Source organism: Cotesia glomerata, linkage group LG4, assembly GCF_020080835.1.
Source record: "Cotesia glomerata isolate CgM1 linkage group LG4, MPM_Cglom_v2.3, whole genome shotgun sequence".
NCBI lineage: Eukaryota > Metazoa > Arthropoda > Insecta > Hymenoptera > Braconidae > Cotesia > Cotesia glomerata.
The window spans coordinates 14522582-14546405 of NC_058161.1; the positions used below are offsets into that span (position 1 = coordinate 14522582).

Consider the following 23824-nt stretch of genomic DNA (forward strand, 5'->3'; position numbering starts at 1 on the left):
TAATGTCTCATGGCAGGAATGCTAGTATTTTTTAATTATTGTTTTATTTTTCAGTTATGAATTATGAAAATTTGTTAACAATAAATTAACTAATAAGTATGCATGAAAAACATAAGCGCGTTAAAGTTTAGTTTGAATTTATTGAATGGTCTGAAGCTCGCGCGCTACGCAACGTTGCCAAATCTTTTGACTCCATTTTATTGTAGGTAACTTGAGAATTTTTTGTGATTTTTAAATATTAATTTCTCAATAAATATATCGGTAACTGATATATTTCATTGCAAAAAAAGAAACCTGAATATTTCGAAAATCTAATTTTTAGTTTTTTTTTACTTCATCTAATCCATGACTGATAGTATAATTTGAGAAATACCGCAAACGTGTGACTTTCTCGTAAGACTCTGAACAAATACTAACATTTAAAAATTTTATTTTTTCAAAAATTTGTCCGGTAAAGTATAATTTAAACCTCACTATAAGATAAATAAGGACCTTAACTATTAGAAAAAAATTAAATTTACTCATAATCTAATATTTTTTATTTTACATTGGCGGCGAAAGAACCTCCTTAAAAAAAGTGTCCGGTGAAAGCCAGCATATTAAAGTGGCGCTATAGTAGCGAGTGGAATAATTTTAAAAGGAACGCCACAAATTATTAGAGTAGGATACTAAATTAATAAAGGAGAGAAAAATTTCCGCTTTGTTACAGCGCATTTTTTTAAATTATAACTTTAATTTGACGTTGAAAATAGGGCTCCGCGCGGCTGTTACGGCATGCGCGCGCCACCGCTAAAGAGAGTTCAGCAATAAAAATAATTTTTTTATAACATTAAATGTGATTTTAAAAATTTGAAAAAATTCTAGTATCTTCTTAACACTTGAAAGAATCGAGCCCTGAAGAAAAAACAGTTTAATCACCATTTTTCAAAAAGTTAATCAATTGTTAACTAACAAATTTTTTCCCAATCTCCGTTGGCATAAACAATGGGATGAAAGGTGTAAATAATTGGTCTATAAATTTTAAACTTCGTGGGGCCCTTTTGATATATATACTTCATAAGATCCTGCGATAAATTTCCATAAAAGTTTATTAATTTATTAATTATGATTTTTTATAACTATTGAAAAAATAAAAATTTAAAAAATATTGATAAAAATTTTTTTTTCAATTAATATTTAGCTATGTCTGTTTTAACATCAATCAATGGCAATAATTAACACAGGTTATGAATTTTTTACGTAATTTGTTTATAAAATTGTTTTAAACAAATAGAGAAATTCAATATTTTTAAAAAATTTCTTTTGTCTATTTTGTTGTCCACAGAAAATTATGATTTAAAAAAAAAAAATTTTTTTCTTAATTTTAATTTTTAATTGTTTAAAAACCATTTTTTTATAATTCGATTGTTTAAATAATTAGTTAAGAAAAAATTTTGCTTTTAAAAATCATAATTTACACTTTTAAATAGTTCGGCAAAAAAAATATTTTTTTTTATTAATTATTTAATTGTTTATTAGATTAACAATTTGTTATAAACAAATATTGACCAACGGTATATTTTTTTTCTTAAGCAGAAAAAAAATTATAAAAACAGCTATATATAAAAAAGTGCAAAAAAAATTTTTTTTTATTTATTATAACACTTTTCAATATCATAAGTTACGGTAAATATAGCGCCTATTTGATTTGTCAATTAAAAAATTGATATATCTTTTAACAGCCGAGACCAGTGATTGCAGTTTCAATCGGCTTAGCGAAACGAATGTAAATTTTGAAAAAACGTTTTTAGAGATAATAGATAATTTAATAAACTATTTCACCACAAAGCGTTTTTTTTTTTAATTTCATTCGTTTCGTGAAACCGATCGAAACTGCAATTGCTCTGCTGTTGGGAGTGCGACAGAGATAGTTCCGTTGAACTCCGTGAGAGCAAAGCGAGAAAAAGATGGTCTCGCCTGTTAAACTATTAGAGATACGATAAAGGACATTCTAGTCTTTTTTATAGAAAATGAATTTTTCTTTCAGATGAATCTAAGATCAAGTTCGTATTTATTGTTTATTAGCTATTAAATACATTAGTTTATAAAAATTCTATAATCTTTTTACTTTTTCTTCCCTCCGGGCGGAAAGCGTCAATTTTCCGCCCGCTGCGCTAAATGAAAATGCCGCTTTCCGCCTCCGTCGAGGAGAAAAATAGTATTCTTACAACGGGCAGGAAATAAGAAAGCCTCAGATCACATGTTTGTCGACCTCGGCTTCGCCTCGGTCAACAATTACATATAATCTAAGACATTTCTTATTTTCCTGCCCTAGGTAAGAAATATACTATTCCGTATCTTTTGTGATCTTTAACTTGTTAAATTATGCAGATACAGCAAAAAACCTCAAAACAATTTTGTTGAGGGATAAATTACCTAACAAATTATTAACTAATCATACTTTTATTGCTAATTGTTTAAACAATATACTCACTATGTTTGGAGTTCATTTGACTGAAGATCCATTGAACATAAATGTATTCTATTTTATTATGTAAAAAATCAAAATTCTTTTTGTGTATATTATTTAATATTGTTCCCGTTATATACTAAACAGTTTAATAGACTTTTCGTCAAGATTCTACTTATTTTTTTTAATTTTCATCCCAAATCTCTTGTTTTTATTTTATACTATTTTATTAATCTATTCGAAAAGTAACTTTTAAGATAATTTTTAGAATTTTTTTAACAAATAAATCATGGCAAAAAAAATGAGAAAAAAATCGACATGTAGAAATTTTGTAAAATTATAAATGCAATTTTGTAAAATAATTTTTCAGAAAAAATTCATTTATTAAATAAAATTAAAAAATTATCAAGTGACTGCTAAAGTTTATTGTCATAAAAAATTTATTAGTGAAAAATTTTAGAAGCATTTTATTTTAATAGATTTGTTATAAAAATAAAAAAAAAAGTTGATAGTTGCCATCTACTTTCAGTATCATAAAAATTTTCTAATATTCGAACTGTAGTACTTAACTCAATGGTGAACGGATCTTGACACTGGTCATATGCGCAACCTAATTTTTCATAATATCTGTGCATGATTATAATTCTATTAACTATTAAAAAATTGAAAAACCATCTATCACAGACTCCTTTTCTTCTCATGATCATGGCTCTTTAGTAGATAATAGCTTATAAACGTAAAAATTCTTTTTATCTTCATTATAAAAAATAAAAAATTTTTAGAATTTAAGTTTTGCCGCAACCATGTTTTGCGTCCGATTCGGCGTTAGTAACTAGAGCCAGGGAATCCAAAATTTATGACAATGAGTATTGAAATAGCAAATATACTATTTCATTGATTTTATCATACGGCTTTTAAAATAAAAATGCAAATTATTCACATATTACTTTATTAATTTCTTATTTATTATTTATATTATATGTCTCAATCACAGTCTGTCGTGCGATTGACAATTTACTTTTTTATACAATTATTATTTATGTTTAATAGTATATGATTTACGGCTAACATAAATATATATTTATCAAATTTGAAAAAAAGTTCGCAATCGTTTATAATCGAAAAAAAAAAAAACAATTTCGTGTTGTTATGAGTCTTGTAGTGAATCACTCTTGTTTTTTTTTTTTTTTATTTTTTTTTTTTTTTTTTAAATAAAAACTTAGAGTCTACTTGTAAATTGAAATTAAAAAATAAATCTATAAAAAAAACTGGTATTAAATAACTTAGCAAAATAAAAGAAAAAAATTTCACAGTATTTCTATAGGTTCTATTTACTAATTTAATATAATTATTTTGTTGTTTTTCACCCTAACTTTCGTGCGTTCATTCATATTTTTTCACGATAAATGGCTAATTGTTTCATTTACAAATATAACTTATCTTTCTTGAATCCTCCTCAATTTCTACAATTCAAAAGTATATAACGAATAATGAAATAATATTTTCATCATTTAAATCAATAAGAGAAATCATTATTTTTTATTAATATTGTTAACTTCTTATTTCTTTTTGTTTTATTCTTTTGCACAACTAAAAAATATATAATTTTCTATAAATTTCCATGAACCTATTGACTAATTTAATAACTTATATGGCATTTTCAATCGCGTGCTTTGCACTGCGCTAAATTATTTTTTTTTATTACGTTTTTTGCTTAATACAAACAAATAACTTCAAAGTTACAATACAGAAAATTTCTAAAATATTACAACAAAAAAATTAAAAGCGGCATGATGGCCGAGCGGACTAAGTCATTATCCTCATAGTTCGTTCGTGCATCATGTCGTGAGGCGAGGGTTCGAACCCCGACGGTTGTTCGAACAGTTCCAAACCAACCGTCGGGGGTCGCTCCGGTAGCCGAACTGTACTGGCATGGGTTTTCTCTGGGGTTTCCCCATCGCCACTATTCCAACAACCGATAGAAAGGGGTGAGGAATAGGGTTGAAAATAAAAAAGGGTTGAAAAATTGTGTTGATAATATAGAGCGGAAAGTAACCTTGTAAAAACCAGAAAACGGTATACAAGTAAAACTCATAATAATAAAAAAAAAAAATATAATAAAAAAATTTCAATTTCTATACAGTTCTAACATAATTTCATAAAAAAATAATTATTTATTGCTACAACTATTAAATTCAAATTTTCCGAATAGATGCTAAATACTAAAAATTTTTAATTAATGAATATCGATTTTTTAATATTAATTTGAATTCAAGTTAACAATTTTGTTATTTACAAGTATCTACGTAGCATTTCACTACTCGTTAGGTGCAAAAAATGACTATTTTCGAGTCTTCTGTAAAAAATATGTTTATTTATTATATTTAAAGAGCACTCCCCAAAAATCAGCTTGATTAAAAATTTTTTAGATTTTTGACTGCTCTCTAAAAACTATTTAATCAAGCTGATTTTTGATAAGAGTCCTCAATACACGGTAAACATTTTTCATCGGAGACAAAAAAAAATAGTCGGTTTTTTGTGCCACCTTACTACTCCAGTATTCGTTGCCTAAAAAGGCGGAACTTTATAATCGATCACAGATACACACACTAAAGATAAATGTACGACGAGTCGAGCTCGAAGTAAATAAAATAATTTAAATGAAGGAAATAACGTGAATACCAGTAAAATATTCGTGAACTAAAAACATCTTAGCTTTGATTAGAGTGGCTTGAAATGAATGTTTGAAAATGCCATTGACGGTTAATCGTGTTAATCGTTTTTAAACCAATTATTTTTGTTGTTAAACAACAAATTATAAATTTTTTAAACAAAGTAACTTAACTGCCGGTCATTTTTTCATATTTTAAACCTTTCTATTAAATTTTCAAATGATGAAATCAACATTGAGATAATGAAATTGATAACAAGACTTCTTTCTTCCACTTATATTTAAATCAATCAATATGAAAAATGAACATTAGTTGTCTTGATCTTGATTTATTTGTGTAGTTTTAATATTTGACGGGGCATTTACTTTTAATTTACTCAGTTTTTGAGTATCAACAGGCACAAGTAATAAAGGTAAACCACCAAGTACCATACAAGTGCCCATGCAGAAAAAACAAACACTATAACTTCCAGTAACATCTCGAAGATAACCTGTCAAGAAAAATATTCATCAAAAAAATTATAATAAAACTGTTACGAAATTAAAAATAATAATCGATAATATTTGTTACCAGCAAGTGGCGGAACTGAAATTGCCCCAACACTTTGAAACATTCTAACAAGTCCATAGCTTGAAGATATTTTGTCGGTACCGTATTGATCGGCAAGAAGAACTGGTACCAATAAAAACCAACATCCAAGACATAATCCATACATTCCCACTGAACAAGCTAGTACGTAAAATGAATGTGCCATCGGAATTGCCAATACAGCAACTCCTGCACCAACAATGCTGAAAAAAAGAAAAAGAAATAATTTTTTTTTTATATTTGACATCCTACAATACAATACAATTTATATATATAATTAATATATAATATATACAATTTATATACATATAAAATAAGAGAAAAAAAATATATAGCTAAGCCTGCCTAAGCTGTTAGCTGAGGCTGACATACTCAAAGTTCCAAGTTGAGTATTTTATGATTATTTAATTGCATTGGAACCAAATTTAAGTTTTCATAGTTGGTCAGAATTTAATTAATTTAAAATGAAAGTTATTCAGAACATAAGCTAAAAATTAGCTTGACGGCTGACTGTAAAAACACTATTAAATTTTAAGTTTTGAAGTAAATATCATGAATAAATACTCGGTTAAAAATAAATGGGTTTTTCTATAAAAATTAATTTAATCATTAGACAAATTTGAAGTGTATTATTTTTATTATTGAGTATTTTTTTTTTTTTTGTATTAACAAACAGTTATTTAGTAAAATTACGCTTCTAAAGACTGTTAAAAGTTGACATTTTAATACCTTGGTAAATTATTATATTACTTATTTCATTAATCAACATTTGTAAGTAATTATTTGACAAAAATATCTCAAATCAACCTAATCATGAATTTTAGTAAAGCACTATTCTTTACAATTGTTTGAAATGGATATTAAAAAATTTTTGAAAGCAATATTACTTTTAAATTTGTTAAAATATCAATTATTAATATGCAAAACATTAAAGATTAGTCCATTTAAAAAATAGATTGACAGTTTTAGTTTTTATGCTCAAGCCTCTTTTTATTCATCATCGTTAACGTTAACTAAAGAAAGGGCTTAGATATCCTTAATAATTAATGTTTAATATATAAATTTATTAAATTTATATTACTTATTTATATGTACTAGGTAAATAATAAAGACAAAGTTTTCAATATTATGATAATTTACCATTTATCTTCTGTACACAAAAGTGATAAACTTTTCGTAAAAATGGATATTTTTAAAAGTTGAATATCGTTATATATTACGCGAAGTTAATAAATTCCTGTAGAATGATCCAAACATTACATTATTGGGTGTTATATGAATATACTGACGTGTCGTGCAAAAACACGCTCTGCACTGGTAGAAGGATTTGTTTATAGTTAAAAAGATTTGTTAATATTTAATAAATGATTTATTAGAAGCCATTTGTTGGTCCTTAAAAAATATTTCTTAGTATTTAAAAAGATTTATTAATATTTAATAAATGAATATCAGATTTATTAAATACAAACAAATCATTTTAAATACTAAGAAATATTTGTTTAATATTAAAAAGTGGTCTCTAATAAATGATTTGTTAAATATTAACAAATATTATTTAATACAAATAAATCCTTCTATCAGTGTGCAGGAAAATGTTTAGTTTACAAAAGATTTGTATAATGAGCTCCCCGAATTTATAAAAAATGAGAATAGACTCTGAATATTTTGAAAGATATTTGAAATAATTCGTAAGAGCTAAATTGTAATTAAGTTAAGCGTAGAACGTTAAACATTATTGCAATTTTGAAATGTAAAGAAAAAAATAGCAACTTCTAATTCAATAAATCGTTATTATGTTTTCGATATTTACCTTCCAATGTAACCTTTTCTTCGGTCAAAAAGTTGTAAATCAGACAACCAACCAAGCCCTAAGCGTCCGCAAAGATCGAGCGCTGCAGAAATAGCAACTAAATATCCAGCTTCTGATTTAGTATATCCTGCGGCATGCACATAAGCTGGCAAGTAATATAACATGTACGGACTTCCAGTACTCATTAAACTAACAGAGAGACACATCATTATGAATTGTGGATTTTTCAGCAGACTGATGTCCAAATATCTCATTATTTTTCGATATAATTTACTATTGTGTTCGATGATTTTATCATCAGTAACTGGTGGTTCCTTAGCACATGGTGAATTCACAATAGGTGCAGATGATAATTTCAAAGATTTTAATGATACTCGGGCTTTATACACACACGTTGAATCTGTTGATAAATCTTCAACGCTATGCAAAATACTAGAACTTCGTATTTTTGATATTGGCTTCATTTTTAAACCTTCACCCAGTATATCTTTTTCTTCTTCACTGTCTGTTAACTCAACAGAATTAACATTTTTATGAAATAAATCATTCAATAAATTTTTTTCTGTTTTTTCATTTGCAAAAATCAGTTCGAGTTTTTGTTGTTTTGGCATTGTAACGGCGATTGATTCTTCTTTTATGTCAAAATTTTTCGATTTAACTATTGCAGATGGATTATCTTCCAACGGGCGATATAGCGTTGCCGACACACAAACGTGGAGCATGCAACCACCCAGTAATAAAATAGTACCATGAAATCCAAAATTAGCCACAAGTGTTTCAATCAGCAGTGGAAACACAAAGCTTCCAGCAGCTGTACCAGAAACACAAATTCCATTTGCCAATGCGCGATGCTTGTCAAAATATTGTGAAACTATTATTATTCCAGGAGTTGTTGATAAACCACCTCCGATTCCAGTTAATACTCCAAACGTAAAAAATAAATGGATTAGACTTGTAGCGAAGTATGTTATTATCAATCCGAGAGCGCAGAATAAACCACCTATAAAGACAACTAAACGGCAACTGTATTTTTGGCATAGCACGCTGGTTACTGGAGCTGTAACACAAAAATTTCATTTATTATACATTTTAAGAATTTTTTAATCTTTCAGTAAAAAAAATTTAATTTTTAAATTTAAAGTATAAAAAATTAATTTATACTTTCAGTAAAAAAAAAAATCTATAAAGTTAAAAAAATATAGAACGAAAGAAGTTAATAAGGAGTTTACGGAAAATCTTTTTTTAATAAATCTAAGTTTAGAATAATCTAACTGGAAGAGTTCGAATATATTTAAAAAGTACAGTCTGAACTCGGCATAGCACAAAATTTTTTTGATGTTATGGTGAAAAATTTTTTGCTTTATACAATACAAAAAGTTTACGTTTTACGAAGAGTAAAAACAAAATAGTATATTACACACCTAGGGAAGTAAAGTAAGAAATGTCTCAGATCACATGTAATGTGAGGCTTTCTTATTTACTTCCCGAGGAGTGTATACTATTTTTTTGTCCGACGAAGGCGGAAAGCGGCAACTTAGTTTAGCGCAGCGGGACGAAAGTTGCCACTTTCCGCCCGGAGGGCAAAAAAATAATCTAACTCAGTAGGAAGTTCTTGACTAAGTATAAATTAGCAATATCGATTTTCCACTGTACTAGTTTTCAACATAAAAATTTTAAAATGTAGAGAAAGTCTAATTTTTGAGCTTCAAGAGTTTTATAGCTTATAAATATAAACAGATATATTTTTTAAACGTTTTAATACTTAATCGTTTTTCAGATTTATTTTTTTTTATCGCCAAATAGTTTTAAACATCGAAAGAAAATATATTTTGTTATAAATACCTGTATTTAAAAAATATACCTGAGTGAAAAAAAAATTTCCAAAAATTCTTGCTTCATTAAATACTTGTTTTAGTACCAGGAAATTGTAAAATAAAATTTAATTTAATTTTTAGTGGAGTAGAGTATAATTAAATTTTACCGAGTTTCAAATAATACGACTTTACGGAACATTAGTTCCGGAAAAGTTTATTAACTTTATAAAATTTTATTTTTTTAAGGATAAAATTGTTTAATATCGTAGTAGAAGATTGTTTTATCATGCGGAATCACTCAATAATTATCCTAATTAGATTAGTGAAGCTAATAATTCACAACATTTAAATATTGTGGTATGATATTAATTTATAAAATCGAATGAAATAACCAAAGTTTTTATAAAGCAACGAATAATCAATGAAGTACAAAGAACATGACATGCATGACGTATTTAATGAAGACTCATGCGCGGCGAGAGCTTCAATGTCAGAAAATTAAACGCAAACGATTGGTTACAGAACCTTGACCTTGATCAAAATAATCTAAGGTGAAAAATATTAAAATTTTTTGAAATCTATTAATTTATTTTATTTTTTTTATATAAATAGTATCCAGTTAATAGTTTTGAATTTAGCTACTTATTAATGAATGAAACCCACCTAGAGCAAGACAAAGGCAAGAGAGAATAGCGGGAATCCATGAGGCGACTGCAGCTGTTGAATCTTTAAAGGTCTCCATTACCTCGACGTATAATACACCATAAGATTTAACAAGTCCAGCGACCCAAAATTGAACGAAAAAAGCTCCTCCGACAACAACCCAGCCGTAACCACCATCCAAGGGAACCAAAGTGCCATTATTAGGTCTTTTATGGTCTTTAGGTTTTTTTCTATTGGCAGATTTTTTGGAGGATCGTATTTCACGAGATTTGGCAATTAGAGGTCGTGCTGTGAGACTTGAAATTGTTAATAAATTGTCATTGTCTTCATCATCAACGTCGGGACTCAAATGCGGTGGAACAACTGGCGTCGATATAGCTGTCGCTTGAACTAATGATGCAGATGGCCGAGTTGGTGAAACTTTATGGGTATTCAAATCATAAACTGGCGCTGAATGAATTGAAAACAATGATCCCAATAAGTTTTGATTCAAATTTTCGTCGTTGACCACTGCCGATGTACTGCCACTGATATTATACTCCGGTGATCCCATTTTAAAATGTCGTACATCCACTGAGGATCTCGCTTCCTGTTGAAGGAAGCTCCACTCACGGGGTAACGACATACTTTCGTTCTCGCCTCGAAACGGCGACCGTTATACATTGGAGCTTATGGGCTTTTTTAGCTTTAACTTTATTAAATAATGCCGATAATCTATTTATTAAATAATAAATTATTAATACTAAACTCGTTTATATATTACTGATGCTTTCAAATTTTTTGATTTTATTATCGTTTCAAGAATTATACTTTATTGAATGTTCTTCTTTCAGATTAATGTTGACTTAAAAACTTGTATAAAATAATTTTTTTTTTTTTTTTTTTTCTATTTAATAACAAACTAAACACTTTGAATTCTAATGAATGACTGAAGACAAGTGGTGAAAATAGGTAAAAATAAACCCTCACGCACGCGTAATCATTGCTCTTTAGCCATATTGAGCAAAAAATCGATTGTCTATTATGTGTGGGTAGACTATATATATGATGCGACTGAAAATTAACAAACAAAAAAATAAATAAACAATTGGAAATTTAAAAACTGGAATAATTTGGTGAAATATTTAAAAATTTAAGAAAATGTACAAATTCAGAATTTCAAATACCTTCACTCGCCATCAAAGAGCATATATATATATACACATTTATATATATATATTATACTGCTACTTGATTATAAGAAATATAATATTATCTTTAACTCAATGCATTGTGTTTGTCTTCCAAGTCAAATTTATTTGCTATCTTGTTAATTGCTTATAAAAGAAATGAGGATTAAATTCAAGCTTATTAACGCAACGTATGGAGGTACCGTTTTGAAACAAGTGTGAGAAAATCTCTATATTTTTCGACCGATTTAATTTTTATGTTATTCAAGATAAAAATAGATATAATAAACATCCTACTTGAAGGAAATCTTAGAATAGTATATTACATACCTAGGCCAGTAAAATAAGAAAAGTCTCAAATCACATGTAATTGTTGGCCGAGGCGAAGCCGAGGTTGACAAACATGTGATCTGAGGCTTTCTTATTTACTGGCCAAGGTGTGTATACTATTTTTCTGCTCGACGTAGCCGGAATGTGGCAACTTTGTTTAGCGCAGCGGCCAGAAAGTTGCCACTTTCCGGCCGGAGGGCAGAAAATTCAATTTATCAAATAATTTAGCGAATTTTTTGTAAAAAATCAAGTTTTCTTGAAAAATATGTACTATTTTCTTTAAAGATTGATTCGCTGACTAGATATAAAATTCCACAGTTGAAGAATAAAGTCATAAAAAATAGATTCATGTTCAAGTCATAGTATCATGGAAATTATTTGACAGACGTAAATTTGCAGGCCATTTTTTTAGTGCATTAAATTTCCAATCGCAATAAAAACAGAGAATTGTGAGAATAGAACTGTTGCGAGATCAAACTTTTACAATATTTTTTTTATCATCTTGCACAATTTTTTCGACGTATCTTTTGAAAAAAAAAAAGATTATTTTTAAGAAAATAATTAAAATTATAAATTATTGGTTAATTCTTTAGCAAGTTTATGGTATATGGTTAAACCATACACTTTATGGTGATGATATTCTAGACAAGACTGCCACTGCAGTTATTTTTTTTTAATTAGATAAAATAATGGAAAGAATTACAAATTGGCTTGTCAAAAAATCGCATTTTATATTAAAATAATTAATCTCATAGTAGGTCAAATAATTGTTATATTAAAATAGTGTCAATAATTGTTACTTTTACTTTCTTATTATACTATTTAGTTAAAGCTAGCCAGTTCATAAATATTCAATAAAATTATAAGAACATATATTCAAATTTATGAATTCTTTATTTAAATTAATAAATAACTGAATTAAAATAATTGAAGTTTTTTTCTACTTGTACATTTTATCTTACAGTCATATTCAAAAGTTTAACAAAACTTGCAAACTTTGGAAGAGTTTATTCCATATTGTATTTTTGAAATTTTAAATTCAAAACAGTTGTATTAGATAGTTTAAAAAAAGAAAAAAAAAAACAGGAAATCAATAAAGAATTTTTGAAAATTCACAATTTTCTTCGTAAAAAGTTGAAAAATAATTATACAATCATAACTTGGAATAATTTTTATAATTATAAAAAACTATTCTATTAAAAATAATCAAATTTACAAACATATCTAGTGATTATTGATTATTAAATAATATTTTTAACATAGCTTAACGATGAAATTTAATTCAAAGTACAGTTTGTTACTTACGTTTCAACAATACACAACAAGTTAATAATATAGATGTTTAATTGGACTTTAAACAGTAGTGATAGAAAAAAATAATTTTACTTCAAGCTCCAGTGATTGAAAAAAGATCATCTCGATCGTGAATTAATCTCTTATAACTTTTATTTTATCATCAAAATTTAAATCAACTCGTGATGGATAAATATGTTTTAAATTTCCCTCCATATCGACGACTTTGACTTGTTCCACTTCTAAATTATGATCACTTTGATTTGAATTTTCCGTTGATGTGCATAATCCTTGGGTAATTAATTCTTTTAACAACTCATCCATCACATCCCTGTTAACATAAAATTGTTATAAATTATTTATTTTTACAAAATAAAGAAATTCTTGAAATTGTCAGTATTTATTAAATTTTAAACAAGACAATGACATTATTACCCATTTCTCGGATTAAGATTATTCTTAACAAATGTATCACAAAAAATATTTATTCAATCTACTTGAAACTTAATGAAAAAATATTTAATTTTTTATATAGTAAATATTTACCTGCAAACTTGTCGGGAGAGACCAGTTACTTCAATAAACATGTTCTTAGTGTTAACACTCATTTTTGTAATATCGCTGTTGGTGATTGGTGGAAATGATATTACTTGATTATTTGAATCAATTACACACGGAAATAACGGTTTGCCTTCAATTAAATAGAGATATTTGTAAATTCCAGAATAAACGTTTCGTTTCTTTTCACGTCGCAAATTATCAGCTTCTACTTGAAGACGTTTGAATAATTCTGCTGCTGTAAACATTTTGGCACGGCCCAATGGTTTTATTTCAATTTCAGTGGGAACTTTTGCCGTAAATGTTATGTCACCTGCAATTTGAAAAGAAAAAATTAAAAATACGTGACGATTGGAGCTTGATAAAATAATAATAATTCAATCATTAATACCTGGGGCAATTAAATCATAATCATGTGTAGCAATAGTGGCAGCATTTCTTTTTTCACAAATACCGTCATGTAATTTAGTTTGCAGCTGTATAAACTTTTTGAAATTTTCTTCATTGAATGAAATATTCCTGACAATACAGCCAACAATGTAAGGACGCACTTGTTTAATGTTTTCAGTTATTTTAATAACGGGATTATCGTTATTAACGTGAATTATTTTCAATTTATGTGTTATACTATCAATTGCATCATCATCAGTATTTTTATTAGATCCATCATTTTTATTATTTTTCTTATTCTTATTTTTACTATCTTTCGCACTTGATCCTTGATTTTTAGTCGATTTTTGGCAATGTTGATTGATATAATCGATTATTTGTTTTGTTCTACATTGATCAATCAGTTTCTCGAGGCGTTTGTCATTCAATTTATTACCTTTTAAATCGAGTTCTTTCAATTTTTGACAATCAGCTAGTTCACCTGGTACTCCTGTGAATAGTAAATTAGTTAGTGGACCAGATAATTTTGAGTCGAAAGAAATACTTACCTTTAATACAATTATCAGAAAGATCAAGATGTTTCAATGATGGTAATACAGATATAGCCGCTGGTATTTCATTGATACTATTTTTGCTGATTTTAATTTCAGCTAGATGATTCAAATTACTGTAGCAAACATCAGGAAATACTTGAAATTTATTATTTGATAAATCTAAAGAGCTTAATTTAACATTCGCGCTCAGACACGGTACTTTAGTCAATAAATTAGAATTTAAATTAATCCTTGTCAACTCTGTCAATGTACTTATTTCGAAAGATATTGTTGTCAATTCATTGAATGAACAGTCAAGAATTTTTAATTTTGTTAAATTTTCAATCGTTACAGGTATATGTTTCAATTTATTTGAATGCAATACCAGTGTTGTTAAATTTGATAATTTTCCAATTTCATCAGATATTGATTCAAGGCATGTCTGATTGATATTCAAGTAATTTAATGTTTTACAATTGAATAACTCGTCACTTAAACCGAAAGATTGAATTTTTTCTGATATTGAAACACCAGACAAAATTAATTCATGGCGTTTTTCTTTTTTGACTTGTTCTATTTCATTCCAATTTTCGGCACTCATTTTAAAAATTTTTAACTTAAAAACAATTCAAAAATTTAATCAACAATTTATTAATTCAATATAAGGATTATTACCATATGTGTGATAGTTAAATGTGTTCCGATAAAAAAATTTTCGAATCGGTATTCTAGGTTAAATTTTGACCATATGATTTGCTACGCAGAATTTATATATATATCAAGACAATTTACTCGAGATGTTCTGAACTTGTATGGTTATACATACCTTTACATTTTTTCATGTATTTAAATGAATTTAAATTTCTTACATGTATGTACATAGAGGTCTCTGAAATCAGTCATATACTACTAGCGTCTTGTGGCGGTCCTGCCGCCTCGGTCGCGCTCCCAGCGGCCAGAAGTCAAATCAAACCTACCAAAGCGCCAGTCATCGAAGCGGGAAACCCTCTCACTCTCTCCAACAAACAATCCCGCACAGATTCAAATAATCCCGCCTTTTAGCACGCCATAGCTGTGGCGTAATTGTGCATTATTATTATTATTATTATTATTATTGATTGTGACCTGACTAGATATAAGAGAGACGCTAAGTGACTTATGTAAATAATAAGTGAATAAATATCATTAAATATTAATTAATCTTGCAAATATTATTATCATTATCAATATATAGTGTAGTATCCTCTAACAACTACAGTCTCTACTGTTATGCTTCCATCTAGTGGATGTTATTTTTATTTATTGAAAACTTTACTTACTGTAGTTCTTTCGCCCGGGAGTATTAAAATACTTGGTTTCAGCGCGGGAGAGGAATCATTTTAAAAAAAAGAATTCTATTTAGACGTTATTTAATTTTGATCAAAATTATTTAAGGAAGTCCTTTCGCTCCAGTTGAGTCAAAACAATTGTAGTTGTCAATATACAATAAATTAAAATAAAAAACTCATAAAAATTCCTAAAATTAAATAATAACTAGTATATGAGGCATTAATCGTTGAAATTTTGAAAATAAAAAAAAAAAAATAGTTAAATACAAAAATTAATTTGACTCTTTCAAATCAGCTGCTAGTAACCTGTCCGTGATTTGGCAACGCTGTACTTCGGTTATTTACATTTTCATTTGCACAATATAACCTTAAACTTGTTTAAGTTTTTGCAGTCAGTGTAAATAAATAAATTAGTTTGAATTTATTGAATGGTCTGAAGCTCGCGCGCTACGCAACGTTGCCAAATCTTTTGACTCCATTTTATTGTAGGTTACTTGAGAATTTTTTGTGATTTTTAAATATTAATTTCTCAATAAATATCTCGGTAACTGATATATTTTATTGCAAAAAAAGAAACCTGAATATTTCGAAAATCTAATTTTTAGTTTTTTTTTACTTCATCTAATCCATGACTGATAGTATAATTTGAGAAATACCGCAAACGTGTGACTTTCTCGTAAGACTCTGAACAAATATTAACATTTAACTCAATATTAACATCTACTCAATCAGGACAGTCCACTAAGATTGAAAGAGTTCAAAGAAGGTTTTTAAAATTTTTAATTTGGAAAAAAACTGGACTTTATCCGGCTCGGGGAATTGCAGATCTCACGCTATGCAAAGAATGCGAATATCTTACTCTCGATGAAAGACGCATCTGTGCGGAATTCTCCTTTGCAACTAAATTATTTAACAACTTGGTGGATTGTCCTCAATTGCTATCACTGTTTAAATTTAAGATACCAGTCTTAGGTATGAGAAATCAAACTCCAATGTACATACCTATTGCTAAATCTAACTTATCTCAGGCAGCGCCAATATATCGCATCTCTAATACAATGAATCGCTTTTATCAATAGGAACCTGCACTTGATATGTTGAATTGTCCTAATGGCTATGTAACTGCGTTACTTGGAAAACTAGCAACTAAGTGGCGTTAAAGATGTGCAATTATGAATTAATAGTTAATAAGTAATTTTTAATAGGTAATAAGCAATAATTACTCAGCAATTTTTATGAGTATAAATGAATGAAATCACTATGCTAGCTATAAGTCATCTTGTTATACATCAAAAATTTATTTTTCTTATGTACTAACGATTGTATTATTAACCCTGTTAATGGCCTAGGCTGTTGGGTTTGTTTATTGAAATAAAATAAAAATAAATAAAATAAAATTTAAAAATTTTATTTTTTCAAAAATTTGTCCGATAAAGTATAATTTAAACTTCACTATTAGATAAATAAGGACCTTAACTATTAGAAAAAAATTAAATTTACTCATAATCTAATATTTTTTATTTTACATTGGCGGCGAAAGGACCTCCTTAATTGGTTTCAATTTGTTATTCAAGTTGACAAAATATTAAAAAGCTTCAAAATATAAAATTGAGGTTTACAATGACGTGATCTTAGCAATCTAAGCTCTCAATGAGAAGTGTCGTTACATAGTTTTTCCCATTTTCCGAAGAGCTTCAAACTCCGTTCTTCTCCCACCATAACTCCCATACATATATTCGCTCTTGTACATATATAAGTACACATATTTCTACTAATATATAATATTTTCTATTATATTCACATATATTTATTTATTAATTATATATATTGCAGTGCATTAACATTCGTATTTTGCAAATTAGATTAAGCTTATTACTATTTCTATCAATCTATAATCTATTAAAACTATGAAATAGTTTAAAATGTTAATGTAAGAGATAAATCCGAACAAAAACAGTTTCACTGTAAAAAAATCACGCCAAGTCCACGTTCATAAGACTATTAAGAAAAAAAAATTTTATTTCTTTACAAAAAGATATAAAATAAAAAATTTAAAAATCCAAGTAACCGATATGGTTGTATATGATTTTCGGAAATTAAAAAAAATTTTATTAATTAATTTATTTTATTAATTTTATTAATTAAGAAAAATTAAAAAAAAAATGATTAATGAAAAAATATGATCAATTGATTTTTTATTTATTATTTATCAAAAATCAAAAATATAAAAACGGTGAAAAGCTTTTATATATTGACATAAAAATCCATTAGATTAGTAAAGTTTAACACGTAGTTATATTTTATGATAATTTTTTTCTTAAAAATAAATTTGATTGTAATACAAATTTTACTTGTAAAAAATACATTTTTTAAAATCTATTTCAGTAACATTAGTAACAATAATAATATACATCTCTTATTAGTTACAAGAAAAATTCTCTGTATGGCAATAACAATTATAGGAAAGTTATCAAATAACTATAGAAATATGTTATAAATATATAATAGACAAAGCAAATAATCTAATTTGAATGACAGGTTTGTTAGAATTGATGATTAAACTTTTTTTTTTTCGTCATTAGTAAAATAGTTTTTGATTAATTTTGAGAAATACAGTTTTTATTAACATTCAATGAAACTCTGTATTTGTAACCACACTACAACATTTTTGTTTTTTTTTAAGTGCTTTAATTTACAGTCAATTTTGACCACAGCATTTCATACCTGTTACAATAATTATATTGATTATTAAATAAATTTACTGTTAAATAAACATATGTTATATGCTTGTAAACGTATACTTAGACATGAGAACACAGTGTTTTTAATAATGCAATTGACATCATATATTTTAATTAAAGCTGGACGAGTATCTTTTGTTTTTTCGACTTCTAAAAAAGTATTGGATAATAAAATTGAATGTATCACTAATTATATTATTTATATTAATTAATATAAAGTTAACTTCACTGAAATATACCGAAGTACATCATTCCATTTTTTAGTTAATTGAGAAACGAATGGTTTTTATATTTGGTTGTGATTTTCTGCAACATTTTACATAGTAACAAACCTTTTTTTTTTTTTTTTTCTTCTTCTAAATTAGGAAGATATTAATTGTTTAACTATTACGTTTTAACAGACCAAAAGAACGGTTACTAACTCAAGGGTAGATATAAAAATATTTTAAAAATCCTTTTATATCGTGTCGCCCCCGCAAAGGTTATCATACTTTGTTGTTGGCTGCTACAAAATTCAGATGTCACTGACAATAACATTTTGTAGAATGTTATTGAGGGAAAATTCTACTTATTATTATTAATGACGTGAAAACACAAATTAAACATTAATGCGTAATATATTTAATTAAGCAAATTACACAGGTACTTGGGGACGGCCTCTTTTACCCAGATTCCGATTACACATATGGCGCTATTACCCAAATCCCTTTGACACATATCCCGATTACGCAGATTGTGATTAAACAGATTTTCTATTACACAGATTACTTATTACTCAGATAACCGATTACACAGAAAATCTTTAACGCAGATCCCGATGACGCAGATAATTTAAACCGATTTTTTCAAATGTGGTTTTTTTGGAATAACTTCTAAACGGCTTAATAGTTCAATTCCAAAAACTAATCAGCTCTTAACCTCAAAAAACCACGTCGATCGCCACCAGTCCGGTCAAAATCGGTTGATTCATTCGAGAGATATGGTGAACGAAAGAAAACCGAAAAAAGTGTTTTTTCGGAATAACTCCAAAATTCCTAGCGCGATCAATTCAAAATTTGAGATTCTTCGTGAGGCTTAAAAAACTGCGTCGAATGCTTCTAACCGCTTAAATATCGGTTTATTCATTCAAAAGTTATTGTGGTTTAAAAATTCAAAAAATAGTGTCTTATCAAATCTCTATCAGACTTTTGAGCTCGAAGAGCTTTAAAGGATAGGAAAGCAATCTCTTTGAGCTCGGAGAGCTCAAAATAACCCATAAATTGTATTTTTGAGCTCGAAGAGCTCAAAAACGTCATTGGTGCAATTTTAAGCGCCTAAGTATGAAATTAGCGGGAAGTTGCAGGGATGGCCTTCAGGGTCAACCGTTTGTCTAATTTTTTTTTTTCTTGGAATGGTAATTTATTATGTCTTCTCTAATTATCGATTCATAAATTAGTCAATAAACAACATTGATTCTTAAATGATTATAATTATATTTTTCTCACCTCCGGGCGGAAAGCGTCAATTTTCCTCCCGCTGCGCTAAACGAAAATGCCGCTTTCCGCCTCCGTCGAGGAGAAAAATAGTATACACACCATGGGCAGTAAATAAGAAAGCCTCAGATCACATGTTTATTGACCTCGGCTTCGCCTCGGACAACAATTACATGTGATCTGAGACATTTCTTATTTTACTGCCCTAGATGTGTAATATACTATAAACTTCAAACCAGAACTTTTAATATGAATAATAAATATGTTCACTTACCTATATAGCTCTAATCTTTAACCTGTAATTTTGTTGATTCATTTGTTGATTCATTATATCAAGTATCTAATAAAAAATTCAACCAACGCGGGATTTTACATATATACACTGTAGATACTTCAATAAAGCGCTCCGTGCACACCTTGAACCTTAAATTCAACCAATAGCTAGATTACATGCTCATCCGGCATGTTTTGATGGCGGCAATTTAAAAATTTCAGGCACTTTTAGTGCTTGGCTTTATTATGGCATTTATCATTTAAAAATTTAAATTATCTGCGTCATCGGGATCTGCGTTAAAGATTTTCTGTGTAATCGGTTATCTGAGTAATAAGTAATCTGTGTAATAGAAAATCTGTTTAATCACAATCTGCGTAATCGGGATATGTGTCAAAGGGATCTGGGTAATAGCGCCATCTGTGTAATCGGAATCTGGGTAAAAGAGGCCGTCCCGGTACTTGTATTAGCATTAGACCATCTTATAAATAGCATATTATGATTATTATTAATATTTAACGCCATAGCTGTAGAGATGCAATTGGTGTGTTTTGTCCTCTGGCCGTTGGTGGGCGCTTCGAGCGCTTGGTTGAGATTTGCTGCCGGTAGAGGCGTGACCGAGGAGCCAGTGCCGCCACTGCTTCTCCATTCATTCTATAATCTATACCTGTTCTGTATTCTTTGGATTTAATATACATGTTATAAACGTGTATTTGTATATACAAAAATATTATTCTTAAATTCATAAATGAATAAAAATATAAAATTCATACTTGATCGGTATGCCTAGTGCTAGACGTAATTCTAATCGTAATTTTAATGCCCGAGTACCATTAAATATTTACCAAGTACCATCTTCTCAGTCATCACTGTCAACAACAGTTGCAACAACAAACATAACCTCAAATATATCAACAAGTTCATCATTATTAAATGATGAAAAAAAATACAGTGATAATGTAAATAACGTAAATCGACTTTTAGCACCTAAACATGTGCCAATACCAACGGTACCAATTGATGGACAGCTTACATTCGAAGCCATTTCACTTGGTATATCTGTCATCGCTGCATGCTTACAGTTGCTTAATTTATATCGCACTGTCTGGTGGCTGCCACAATCTTACAATGACAATAGCATAGTAATCAATTTTTTATGAATTTATTTTTATTAAAAACAGAATTTAATTAAATTTCTAAGTCATAATTCTCCTTTATTTTGTTTGTTTCCAGAATTTTTATCTTATAGATCCTTATTTTATCATTTTTATCATAACAATGATAACAAGACGATTTATTTATGCATTGTTAAGGCGAGTTGTTGATTCCTTAAGTCCAGCTAGATGGATACCTATGGCACAAAAAGTAATGAGGTATATTATATCAATCCAAGTTAATTATTTTGTTGATTGTTTTAAGGGAAGGTTACACTATTGCTGCTCATAAAATAAATAGAATTAAATTTATTTCTCAATGTTTGTTTTCGAATGTAAAATAAAAAAAAAATATCAGAAATCGTTTTATTTATCTAGATGAATTTTATTAACGATTTTTGGTAACCATTTTTTTTTCTTCAACATCAAAAACTGCATAAGTAATTGAAGAATTAAATATTGACTGCTTTTATGATTCTTATTTTCAACAAACCATAAAAACGAATAATTTAAAAAAAAATTCCGAAAATATTTATTTTTCAATTTTGGTGATCAAACATAAAATGGTCCCTTATTTCAAACAATTTCGTTCAATTTGTTAAGCTAACAAGAATAAATTAATAATTAAACATTATTTTTTTAGGATTGTCTTACTTGTAGTTATACTAGCAATACTTGTATTTTGTCTTTATTTAATATATGAACGTCACAATTCAATGAAAGTTTTTTATCTTTGTTATCCGTAAGTATTGTTTTTTCCTGATTACAATTTTATTTCATTGCTGCTTACTAAAATTATTTTTATTATGCACTAGAAGTATATCAGTGTATTTTTTCATGTTTGGTATGAGTATTGATCCATTTTTCGACATAACAAGTCCACCATTATACGTTAAAGAAGATCGGAAAACTAAATTTTTATTAGGTAATGTAAAAATTTAAATACATATATACATGTAATTTTAGTAAAAAAAAAATCAATGTTATAAAATATTTATTTTTAATTTATTATATTAATTTGATAAATTTTTTCTAGACAAACCTTTACATAATTGTTCATTGAATGCATCAGCAATAAGAGCAGAAGTATCAAGCTTACGATCGGATTTTAATCGCCGATTAAAACGCGCTCTTTTTGCATCATCTGGTAGTGCTTATGTTTGTGGAATAGCACCAATTATTTTTGTTCCTCAATATCTTCATTTTAATATATCCTGGATTATTCAACATGTTGTTCTTTTTTGGCTTGGAAGATTAAGTGCACATTTTGCTCAAGCGTATCCAGTTAGGTAAATATATAATATTTATTTTCGTAATTTAAATGATTAAGTTTATTATGCAAGAGCTTGTATACCACTTGGATTTTCAAAAAATCTTAGTAGAATTGAAAAAAAAAAAAAATAAATAAATAAATAAAATAAAATACATATACCTAGTCTTGAAATTTTATGAAAATTCAATTGAAAACAAAAAAAGTTGGAAAAAAAAGATTTGTACAAAATTTTAAAAACATTCTTTTAAAATTGATAGAGTCCCGAAATTATTATTTTTTAAATTTAGTAATACACATCAATATCATTTTTGTTTATTTCTAATTTTAATAAATTTACCAGAATTACAAAAGTGAAAAAAATATTTTATCAGATAAATTACTTATTTTTAAATGAATTAGGTACATTAGTTAAAAAAAATTAAAATTAATAATGTGTAAAAACATTATAAATGAATTTAACATAATATATAATTCTTAAAATCATACAATAATATTTCTTTACAGATATTGCGATGTATTACATCGCGCAGCATTACACCTAGGTAAATGGTCAAAAATAGACAGCCGTAATGTTCATTTAGTAGCACAATTATGGAATGAAAATACACTTTGGCCTCATGGGTCAATAGTTAAACATAATAGAGAATTTTATCGTTCAAAAGGTCTTTGTACGACTGCAGAACCTGGTAATTCAAGTCATTGTCGATTTTATGTAAGTATTAATTTAAAAATTTTATATTTAATAAGTTACTTTATAATTAGGGTTGTCATAAACATAGATATCAATTGATTATTTATCATTGGAAAATCTAATTAAATTAAGCGTTCAATTAGTTTAACAATTTAAAAATAATAATTTTGTATTTCAGACACTTTTTAATAATCCAACAATGCTTTTGTGTTCATTGTTAGGATTACAATTGTTATTAGTATCGGTACAAATATTGATATTGTTACGTGCTGTTGAATGGTACCAAATTCTGTCAATGACATTATTATTAATAACAAACTATTATACTCTTTTCAAATTAGCACGAGATTTTCTTGTGTGTTGGAAAGTTTATCGTACGGAACAGATAATACAGGAAAAAGCACAAACTGCCATAAGTACTAATCAATAAAATATTATTTGATTTAGTGTATTGAAATATTATTACAATTATTACAATAATTTCTGTTGATTATTTTTAGTTTTTTTTTTGTTTTAGTTGAGTGTCATTTTATTTTTGTTAATAAATAATTTATTTAAAACTAAAAACAAAATAACTGTTGTCTAAAATTTTTCTTTCATGATTTCTCTTGTATTTATATACGTA

The 23824-nt window shown here is 27.6% G+C and overlaps 3 protein-coding genes across 4 annotated transcripts; 1 reads left to right on the plus strand and 2 right to left on the minus strand.

Moving 5' to 3' along the window:
* Positions 1 to 4801: 4801 nt before the first annotated feature.
* On the minus strand, positions 4802 to 10868 carry LOC123262793 (monocarboxylate transporter 12). Its single transcript, XM_044725220.1, has 4 exons — positions 9997 to 10868; positions 7520 to 8576; positions 5692 to 5912; positions 4802 to 5611 (listed from the first exon to the last, which is right to left on the minus strand). Exons 1-4 carry the CDS (start codon positions 10619 to 10621, stop codon positions 5430 to 5432), a joined length of 2085 nt encoding a protein of 694 aa, XP_044581155.1. The 5' UTR covers positions 10622 to 10868; the 3' UTR covers positions 4802 to 5429.
* A 1887-nt stretch (positions 10869 to 12755) lies between these two features.
* On the minus strand, positions 12756 to 15081 carry LOC123262802 (leucine-rich repeat-containing protein 47-like). Its single transcript, XM_044725231.1, has 4 exons — positions 14285 to 15081; positions 13738 to 14226; positions 13335 to 13659; positions 12756 to 13119 (listed from the first exon to the last, which is right to left on the minus strand). The coding sequence occupies exons 1-4, from the start codon at positions 14868 to 14870 to the stop codon at positions 12924 to 12926; spliced, it is 1596 nt and encodes a 531-aa protein (XP_044581166.1). The 5' UTR covers positions 14871 to 15081; the 3' UTR covers positions 12756 to 12923.
* A 5655-nt stretch (positions 15082 to 20736) lies between these two features.
* On the plus strand, positions 20737 to 23645 carry LOC123262806 (transmembrane protein 39A). 2 transcript variants are annotated; one of them, XM_044725241.1, is made up of 7 exons: positions 20737 to 21223; positions 21315 to 21454; positions 21879 to 21977; positions 22051 to 22160; positions 22272 to 22524; positions 23013 to 23220; positions 23378 to 23645. In XM_044725241.1, exons 1-7 carry the CDS (start codon positions 20864 to 20866, stop codon positions 23627 to 23629), a joined length of 1422 nt encoding a protein of 473 aa, XP_044581176.1. In that variant the 5' UTR covers positions 20737 to 20863; the 3' UTR covers positions 23630 to 23645. The 2 variants fall into 2 exon arrangements, with proteins under 2 accessions (XP_044581176.1, XP_044581177.1); XM_044725242.1 differs by having other exon boundaries at positions 22054 to 22160.
* The last annotated feature ends 179 nt before the right edge of the window (positions 23646 to 23824 follow it).